Source organism: Oculina patagonica, chromosome 6, assembly GCF_052425735.1.
Source record: "Oculina patagonica isolate OP01 chromosome 6, crgOcupat, whole genome shotgun sequence".
In the NCBI taxonomy this organism is placed as follows: Eukaryota; Metazoa; Cnidaria; class Anthozoa; order Scleractinia; family Oculinidae; genus Oculina; species Oculina patagonica.
Genome location: NC_135763.1, coordinates 32,551,697 through 32,562,368, shown reverse-complemented (window position 1 = coordinate 32,562,368; position 10,672 = coordinate 32,551,697). Strand labels below are relative to the sequence as shown.

At 37.7% G+C, this 10,672-nt stretch overlaps 1 protein-coding gene across 1 annotated transcript in view; it reads left to right on the top strand.

Moving 5' to 3' along the window:
- The first annotated feature begins 2,556 nt into the window (after positions 1–2,556).
- The window catches only part of LOC144656640 (uncharacterized), a 29,463-nt gene continuing 21,347 nt past the window's right edge, over positions 2,557–10,672 (top strand). Inside the window, exons 1-4 of the mRNA XM_078516888.1 lie at positions 2,557–2,806; positions 2,913–3,226; positions 3,851–3,998; positions 8,429–8,574. Of these exons, the coding sequence (XP_078373014.1) occupies positions 2,653–2,806; positions 2,913–3,226; positions 3,851–3,998; positions 8,429–8,574 (762 nt within the window). The 5' untranslated portion in view covers positions 2,557–2,652. The remainder of the gene's footprint in view (positions 2,807–2,912; positions 3,227–3,850; positions 3,999–8,428; positions 8,575–10,672) is intronic.

The window sequence follows — 10,672 nt, the reverse complement described above, 5'->3', positions numbered from 1 at the left end:
CTAGAGAAATTTTCTTGATAAGAAGCAGCGTTTTGGAATGTTTTGGAGCAACGTTCGAGCAACTTTTATTATCGGAAGATTGCAGCAACTTTTGAGCAACGTTTTGAGAGATTTCGGCATCTTTTTGGGAAATCTCGAGAAACTTGTGGAAAGCCCTATACTGGATAGGTCAATTACCTTGCAAGATTTATTTTGCAAGTATGCGTCTGGAGAATATGACGATGTTATGACGATATATGACGATATTAACTCGAACAACACAGGTAAGGAATGCGACAAAATAATAAGTTGAAAGGTTAAAAGGCTAAAATACGACTAATATGTACAAATAAAAACCAAACGTTTCAGGGTCATGACTTTTAAGTCGAAAAAGTTTGGTTTTTATTTGTACATATTAGTCATATTAAAGCCTTTAAACCTTTTTTTAACATTTTATCATCTAAGCGAACATTATGTTGAATAAATTTAAAATAACAAAAAAAATCACCCGCCCGCCCTCTTTTTTTATAGAAATGCGAACGAGAAACATTTTTTTTTACTTGGCCTAATTATACAGTCGATACTGTCCAAAATACTTGTGTTGTATGGCTTGGCTAATGGCTCCAGCAACAATTCCAAAGTGGTTAATTTCTAAATAAACTGTTGTGCTGCGTCAGCCGAAAAGTAAAACACTTGTTTGATTACCAACTGTATGTTGGTTATCCACTGACTAGCATCCAACTGCAACAGTTAGTTTTAAGTATATCGTTTTTGAACTTCTAAAGTTCTGATCTTATGCGCGCGTTCAGTGGTAACTTCGCTTGAGTAAAGTGGCTGAACACAGTTTTCCGATCTATAAGGTAACTATCCCTTATTTTGCACTTCACCTCCTAACAGTTTCAGCTGACGAGCTCAACATTGGCAAGTTACAAGATAAACTACTGCATTTGTAATTCTTGCATGTCACTTAAGACCATGATGCGTTACCATGGCAACACAGCTACCTTAGTCTTACTAATTTTCGCGCGTACTTAATTTCGCGAAAATTCGGGAAGCGAATTTCGCGAGTATTAATTTTCGCGATTACAATAAAAATTTAAGCAAAACTGTATTAAATTTCGCGATTTTGACAGAGTTTTATCTATTAATCGTCGTAGTAAGAGTAAAAAATTCTTCAAAATATACAAAGGTCTTGTTCAATGTAACTACAATGAGCCCGCGGAACGGAAACTTTGATGACTGTACTAAAGAGATTTTGGCCGATTTTTATACCTAATCGTACCTTTTTGGTACGCTTCGGTGGCATATCAGGCGAGTTTGGTCGAGCCATGGTTCGTATTTTGGCGAGACGCAGTCGAGCCAAAATACCCATGGCGAGACAAAACGAACCTGATATGCAACCGAAGCGTACCAAAAAGGTACAATTAGGTATTTACCGTACCCAAATTCAGCAAAAAAAGTTCGGTTATATTTATCGCTCTGTTTAAGCTATGCTTGCAAGGTACGTGCTGCAAATTGTGATGACTTGGTCTTCGACACTTTTACGAAGTTCCCCTTCTGCCTTTTCCCACTCATTTGTTTAGAGTTTCATTCTTTAAATTTTGAAAATCAAAAATTAGCGGAAAACTTGGAAATTCCGACTCCATTGTTTTCAGTCTAATTGTCTCAAAACTCGTCGGCAAACATCGCGCGCGCAATTGGCGAGCGCGTTCAAGTTTAGTCTTGGCGGGAAAGTTTTTCTCTTTTTAGACCTTTTACGCCCGCTAAACACTGCCAATTTTAAATTTTGAGGTTCTGTCCTATTGGTAAAACCTCTTTTCAATTCATCGTACAGTAACACTACTTTACTTCAAAGTGACCGTGATATGGTGGCATATCCGGTCAGTGACTTGATATCGCAGGATATCAGGACAGTAGATCGCGCTTCTGATTGGCTACTTGCGAATTTGGGTACGGTAAATAAGGAAAAGGAAACAGTAATCAGAGGAAGGGTGCTATTTGATAACAAGCAGGAAAGATATTTCAAGGGTAAATAGTTGCAGTTCCAAGCGTTTAAAATTTTTATTTTTTTGATAATTATAATAATTATTATGGTATTAATTTTCGCGTGTTTAAATTTCGCGCAATGTTTTTTTCGCGCGTATTAAATTTCGTGATTATTTTGAAATCGCGAAAATCGCGAAAATTAGTACTCGCGAAAATTAGTAAGAATAAGGTAATTATAAATCAACCAAAAAGATTGAATTTTTTTTATGATTTCAAAAAATTCGGTCGGTAGAATTTTTCGCCGTTTCTGTGTAACAAATAAGGAGAAATAATGACCTTTTTACATTGAAGTTAAAGATTTAACTCAGGGAATTTTAATTTTTCGCTATTTTATGATTGTACGTATTGTCCTGGAATGTTTCAAAATCCCTTTGTTAAATTCCAGATTTTTTGTAATCAGCAGTTTTCGTGCTTTCTTAAGTACAACCTTGCAAAATTTCTTACAAATCTAACGACTGGTTCTCTAGAAATCGCGTCTTTTTGGTAGGACAGAAAAACGTCCGATCGCAACTTTTGATCAACTGCACATTAAATTTTTCTATTCTCAAAGCCTTGTGCGCGCACTCGGACTCGCGTTAGCAACAAATCTAAAGAGCGCGCTGAAACTGTATTCAGGCACCTTAATTAATGACGCTACAATACGCTCAAACGCGCTACACTGAAACACGCTCAGCACTCGGCAACAACAGTCGATCAAAGATGCGGCTTCGAACAAAAAAAGCCGTCGCCGCTTTTTTGTTCTTGCCTTGTTCGTTTGTCGCTACATCAGATGGAGCCAAGAGTAAGTTGGCGTTTTTTGTAACATTTTTCATCTTTCGCACCTTTTTATTACAAACAGTTAGTTTGTAAATCTCAATGAATCTCGTTCTCTACTTTTTCTGTACAAGTTTGCGGTGAGCCACTTGGAGTAGGTCGACACCCTGACCGCGTTGTGATTCCGGATAACCAGATGAAAGCCTCGAGTGAAGTCCCGGGCTATCCCGCATCAAGTGGACGGCTCCGGGATTTGGGTTGGGCTCCAGACAGCTTAGACAAAGATCCGTACCCATATCTACAAATCAACCTAGTGAATCTGTATCTTGTCTGCGGATTTAAAATTCAAGGCTGCTCAGACTTCAAGGGAAAACCGGCCTGGGTAACAAGATACAGAGTCCAAGTATCTCCCGAAGAGAACTACTGGGATTCGTGGAATTATATAAAGGTGAATAAGTTAGTTTAGTATATAGTAGAACAGTGGATAGCGTTTTTGGCGCGTACTGATTGGCTATTCAACCGCAACTAGCGTGCGAAAATTGTAATCATAAACTACAAAATCCATTCTTTGGGGCTATATTATCTCACTGTTTTAGTAATTACTAAAACAACTATTCACCTCAGTGTATGTGGTTAGTGGTGGATATTTAAATATCCGCCACTAGCCACCTCCACTTCGGCGAATAGTTGTTAACTATCGGATTAAAGAAGTTTTATTCTGGAGCAAATCTAAATTCGACAGTCTCGATTTTTTGAAAAAAGTATGATTTGACCTCTGTTTTAAAAGTAACGAGCGAAATAAAGACATTTTATTTTATTTTATTTGTTTATTAATTCACTGAAAACTTGAAATTTTATGTTTCGTTTTATCTTTTTGAATTTCAATTAAATTGCTGCATAGACGACTGGCGACCAATGATTTCTTTAAAAAAGGAGGAATAAAAGGTAATGATCTATGCAGCTTTTGCAAAAGAAAGAAAACGGAATTTATTTATGTTTTACATAAGACTAGAAAATAATGTTTGTACCGATCCCATGCCAATGACATTTGACATATGATTTGTTTTTGTAGCCGGAATTTTATGGCGGCGAAAACGCTAAAGAGATTGTCTACAGCAGCGCTGAGGAGCGAAAGGTCGGATATTTTGTCAGAATATTCCCAATGACTTTCGAAAATGCGGCTTGTATGAAGGTGAAAGTGTTTGGAGAGCCTTACATAAGTAAGTTCCCGGATGAGCTTTACATAACAGGGCCGTAACTAGCAAGAGGCAAGACGAGGCACTTTCCTCGTCTAGATTTTTTACCCAGAATTATAAACAAAATTGTTTTGTTGGGAAAATAATCCCCAGTTGAACACTGAAGATTGACTTTTCTCGAGAAATACGTCCTGACAAATGTCTCTGAAAGAGTTCCAGAGCTTCTAGATTTTAAATTTTTTTTGTAGGGCATGCGCCCAGAACCCCCTAGCAAAATCTTGCCTCGTCTATGGTAAAGGTCTGGTTACGGCCCTGCATAAGTAAGTACTAGTATGAGCTTTTTACATACAAGTACTGTACCCGGATGAGCTTTATACAAGTAAGTACCCGTATGAGCTTTGCATAAGTAACACAAATAAGTACCCGGATGAGCTTTATACAAGCAACTACCCGTATGAGCTTTACATAAGAAACACAACTACCGTAAGTATCCGGATGAGCTTTATCCGGATGAGCTTTAACGGATTTCCGTTAGATGGCATTTCACATTTTCCACTGAAGAAGGGGTAGTAGCCCCGAAACGTATGGAAACATTTTACTACCATCTGGCGCATTTTTCATTTTCATTTACATTTTAATCATCGTTTCAATTCACTAGTTATATGCGCTACACAGTCGCACGAAATTTCTTTCGAGATTTCTATGTTATTACGGATGAGCTTTACACAAGTAAGGCTAGATTTCCACTGACGCGTACATTTTTACGTGCGTGAAAAAAATTACAGTCGACTCCCTATAACTCGAACCCTCGCTAACTCGAACCTCGCGCTAACTCGAACCAAAATCGATTTCCTGTGGATTTCCGTTATACATTTACTGTAATTTTACCCTCGGTAAGTCAAACCCTCGATAACTCGAACCTCGCGCTAACTCGAACCAAAATCCATTTCCCCTGGATTTCCGTTATACATTTACTGTAATTTTACCCTCGGTAACTCGAACCCGCGATAACTCGAATCTCCCGCTAACTCGAACCAATTTTCGTTTCCCTTCAGGTCATTTTCTATATAATTTTACCCCCGATAACTCGAACCATGTCTCTCAATATGTGACAAGTCACAAGAAACAGTGTACTGTAGTCAAAAACACCAACTTTCTTTTGAAATAAATACGTACACGAGTCAAAGCCGCCCCGAAATGTCCCTCAAAACACGAACTGTGCCTCGTCATTGACGTGCTACAGACGTTTAGTTTGTTGATGGAGGTTGATACCGATTCATTTCCAGTCCAACCTTAGAAAACTTTCAAGGATAGTCGATAGTGATTAGTTGAAAAGCGTCAGGGCGTATTGAAAGTAAATCGCTTGAACTCTATAACAGTAGCCCGACGTTGTTCTCTTTGAAGCCTGCAAAGTTCGCATTACCCAGACTTCTCCTGCTGCTTTGCTTTCTTTCACATTACGTTACGATTTATACAGTTATTTAGAAATGTATTGTTCCATTTTCACTCGACTTTTCAATACTATAAATAAATTTGTTTAAATGTACACTGCATGAATTGAAAAACAGTTAACACCGTTTTTTCCTTATTTCCGGTCATTTGTTCTCAACTCTCGATAACTCGAACTCCCGATAACTCGAACCTTTTTCAATTTCCCTTGAAGGTTCGAGTTATCGGGAGTCGACTGTAGAAAAAATGTATGAACGACTTGCGTACACGTTTACGCAAGGCATTCATACATTGTCTTTAAATTTTTTCACGCACGTGGAGATGAAGTTTTTGATTATGGAGATTGCACTCTTAGGCAATATTTGTTGCATTTGACAAACGCATCCTAATCTTGTGGTTGCCTGTGATCCCGTGAGTGTCTTGTGAACGCGCAAGACTGTCGCAAGCGAGGCAAGTCGTTTTATGAATGTTGTAAGGATGTGGGCTATTGAATGACATCACAGTTTCGAATAATCGTTATCCATCAATAATCATGCATACATACATACATACATATATAATTTTTTGTTGAGGCAGGTCTGGTAAGGCAACCATAAGGCTGGTGTGGACCTGCCATCAATTAATCAATTACCAATTATGAGTTATGCCTGTATATTTGAAGTAATTTGTAGAATTATATAATTATTAGAGTGAAATAAATAATTATTTTCGAGTACATAATAATGAATCATTATTATAAGCAGAATTTATGAACTTCTGTTATAAATTATTAATATAGCATTGATTATTAATAATCAGTATAGCATACGTTGTAGAGTGCGTTTTTATTATTATACGTTTATGCTTTTTGTTTCGTTTCCTCAGAAACGATACGGTATTATTTTGGATTCGATGTGAACTATTTACACAGTGGAGGCTACTATCCAATCAGGAGAACGCTCGCAACCACAAAGTAAATAAGTTTGACCGAAGGCAATTAACTTCGTAAAAGCATGTTCAAATATCGGAAAGATAATCCTAAGCATGACCAAAAAATATTGAGTAAATACAAATATCCGACGACTGCAATGGTTTTAGGTATGATTAAAACGATGTATTGGAAAAAATTAGAGTTAGCTCTTTTAGCGTTTAATTGTAAAGTAAACATTCTAGCGATTTTCTAAAACGGAAGAAAAATTCCACCAATCAGAGTGTTTGCAACGCAAACAAAAGCGTGATGACATGGCATATCCGCCGTGTTTGCTCGCACGGAAGGGCTAGCGTGTCCCGAAATCGGGCAAGTTGATTGAAGAGAAGGGCATTATGTGCAGGAGAGTTACAAAGTTTTTCAATTCATGTAACAGATTAATGTATAAATGTGTATAGGAAAATTCACGGCATCTTCGACGTCACAAGCCGCGCGAATACACGCAAAATTGCGTGGGTTCTCGCGTGGACGTATCCGGAGTTGCGTGATCAGTGTCACGTGAATCTCGAAAACGTTCGACTCGGCACGAAAAGTTCATAACGAAAAGGAACTGAAGGAAGACAGTCAAGTTCTGTTAAAACATCAAATTTCGTATGGACAGTTTCGTATAGCAAGCTGTGCAACTGCCATGTCGAACAACATTTATCTCCTTGATGTAAAGCTCAAGATTAACTACCGCGACTGCTGGATAAGTTTTCTGAGATGAAATTAACAATATAAACATTCTTTGCATTACTGACAAAGCCATCGCGGTCTGATCGAAACTCCACGGCATCGCCAAAAATGCGAATCGTAAATCAAGGCTGTTACACTGAAGTTAAGTGACTACACGCATTTTTTTGGAAGAAATGGCTTCGAAACAGTGTATTTGTGCTTATCTCTGTTCTTGTCGACTAGGGTTTTGGTTTGTCTAGAATTTCAGTTGGCATTTATTTGATTTGAGCATATGCTTGGGGCATGTGATCAATTTAGAGATGTATATAAATCAAGATTTTTGTCAAAAGGTGCCCAGTAATAATTTCATAGACGATTGTATTGGTAGGAACATATTATTTTCTGAAAATAAGTGGAGAAGTGGTCGCAAGTCAAATCCTCGGAAAAAAGATTTTCTGAGTTCCCCAACGGGAGTCGAACCCATGACCTTCCAGAATACCGGTTGGATAAATGTTTCACCACTTATCATATATTATTTTCTGTAGTTATTTTTTCATTAATAAAAAAAGTGTTGGTGAAGGCAAGCTCCCTTTATTTAACTTTATTTGGAGAGAAAGACACATACTATTTCTATAAGGAGAAATATTAATGTGTTACTTGGACTCTGCCAAACTGTAGCAGGTCTGAGTTTATGCCTCCTTCACATAAAATGGACAGTAGGCGTTAAATGGGAAGTTACTACTGAATATGAAGTTTTTTTTATTTTTCACTCGCGCACAAATTCAGCAAATTTAACATACACTAGGACTCCAAATTAAAATAAACCCCAAATCCACCTCTCCTTAAACATTACGCTATTCTCACCCTTCCGCAATCTGGAAACGAAACACCATTTCTTTTTGAAATAGCTGCTTGTTAAATGTCAAATGAAAGTGCTAGGAACAAGTTGAGTTTTTCTTTTCATATATTTTCTGATATCAATGAGCTTTTGCCATTCATTATATCAGATTCATTTTGTTCTTTGGCAACATTCACTGGCATGACCCTTGTGATGACAGTTAATGGCTCCGTCCGATAATCATTTGATTGGCTTGCTCTGTAAAATCCAAATTACAAATAAGGTAGCATACATGCAAAGAAAAATATCACATAAACTTCTAATAAAACGCAGAATTTTTGGCTTGTCACGCAATCTTTCCGCTAAAAAGTTGTGTCACGAGCTTCCTCTCTCACTCATCCACCTTGCTGTGAGTGAGCGTTTTTGCCACTGCTTTGGCTCCTTCTTTTTCTCGGTGATATCATTCTTGGGTCAAACGCACTCCCCTTATCTCCCCTTATCGCTACAGTAGCTTAATTCATATAACACTTTTCACACTTTTTTCAGCTGGTAAGGTGCCCGTGTTCGGGCTAGAGGCGGATGCAGTGATGTTGTACGTGAAAAGAGAAGTCGAAAAAGCCGAAGATACGACTGTTACCGCGAAAGTGGATGGTGTTACAATAGATTACAGCTTTCACCCGGATTACGCAAAGGTATCTTAACACGTTTGCTCATTTTTTAATAGCGATTTCAACTGTCACGAGTTTTGATTGTTACAATCAATAACGACAGAGAAACAAAATTAGATAGGTTAGCTAGTCAGTAAGTTAGTTACTAAGTAAATTAGTTAAGTTAGCTAGTTGATTAGCTAGTTTTCATTTAACGGTTTTAATGATTCTTGGTTTTAAGGTATAAGGTATAAGGTATTTTATTTAAAGTCGACACGTGGGGAGTGGTTGCCCAATCTCTTTATTTTCATCTTTACAGCTTAGCTATTTTATAAGTAAGTAAATTTTTTATCACTGATTTAAATTCCATTATTAACTATATTTTACTGAAAAGCGCCATGAGTCATGGATATGGCGCTATATAAATCTTTTATTTTTATTATTATTATTATTATTATTATTCTTTTTTTAAAAAAAAGGTTCTAAAAGTTAACTATAGCGCAAAACTATTTACAACAAAAGGTTCTATAATACAGTTGTATTAATACAGTTGAAAAGCAAAATATGTTAAATAGAAAATGAATAAAAGCTGAGAAGCGTTTAAAATTGGAATGAACGATTTAAAATGCAAAGGAAACTAATGGTTACATTGTGCGTTTGATGTAATCTGGCGTACGCGAGTAGCAATAAAAAACAACATGAAAACTATTTAAACTATTTACAATACACACTTTCTGCAATTTCAACGTCGATGTCAGTGTTTTTAATGTCTCGTTGAGGTCTTCTTCGTGCCCTAGAGCCTCTTAGATAAACGAGTGCAGATCTTAATAATGCAAATGAAATTCGGCTTCTGATCCATGACATGCATGTTTTTGCATATATATTGCTCTTCTTTTTTGATGGCAATCAGCTCCGCTAGTCTACTATGGCATCTTAAGCATTCCTTTCCCATTCCACCAGTTGTGGTGAAGACCAAAGGTGTAAATGTTCCATGCTCAATGTCAAGAACTCTCTTTGAGTACAGACGCTTTTTCTCGTTCTCATGCCTACGGTAGATTTCTTGCGGCTCTAGGTCCTTGTACGAATCAGCATTTGGGTGACAGACCCTTACATCAAAAAAGGCTGATTGTTGGTGCTCCCAGACTCCACGTGCGTGGATATCTAATCTCGCATCTTGTGCCAAATTAGATCCTCTACTTAACTGCTCTCCAGAGATGTCTTGGAGAACTGGCTCAGTCTCGACATCACGGCATACCGCACTCAGAAGTTCGGCTTCCAGATCTCTAAGCTTGTTGTGGCGCTGAGTAACGAAACCTCCTAGTCTGCAAATCATAGAGTGGTCTACTGTGAAAACGTCCCCGCACATATGGAAGGGATATCATCCACTTGCCAGTCGTATCGTAGTTTAACAGCGTCGCGAAACTCCCTTTTATTCAGGTTTAAGCCCAGATCTTGGAGAGGAAGAACTGTAAGCCACGCCGATCTATGATCCTTTTTCCGACGCCAGGTTTAATGCTCGCTGAGTCTTCTGTGGTGCTATCTCCTTAATACGCTCTGCCCTGTTTTCAAGTTCCTTTAATCTCTCACTTCGTACTGCTTCTTGTGCTGGTAAATGGTATTATTATTATTATTATTATTATTATTATTATTATTATTATTATTATTATTATTATTATTATTATTATTATAAAATGTCGACAATGAGTTTAAGCAAAAAATTTCTCGTCACCCTTTGCGGTCCTCAGAACATATACTCCTTGTTTTGGATTTTTTACGCCTGTTTTTCATGAGGCAAATCCGATTTTATGGTGCGGGATGTTGGCGAATGCAGCAAAACCTAGTCTTTAGTACACAGGAATGCTACGTTGTGTTGCAACTTCTTACAAAGACTGTGTTCAATAGATCAATACCTCATAGTATAACCCGAGTCAATAGTCGTGAAGTCGAATTCGGCAATTTACGGCCGGCGTGACTGACTAAAGCGAATCGAAGGGAAAACGCCTTTTGGCTCGCGATGTTGGGAGGTTCGAGAAATTCGGGGTTTAACTGTATACATAGTTAATAGAGGGAAATGGTTAGGAAACCCGGCAAACATCAAAGAAGCAAACAAAGAGGCCAAGATTTATGTTGGAAGGTCCACGAC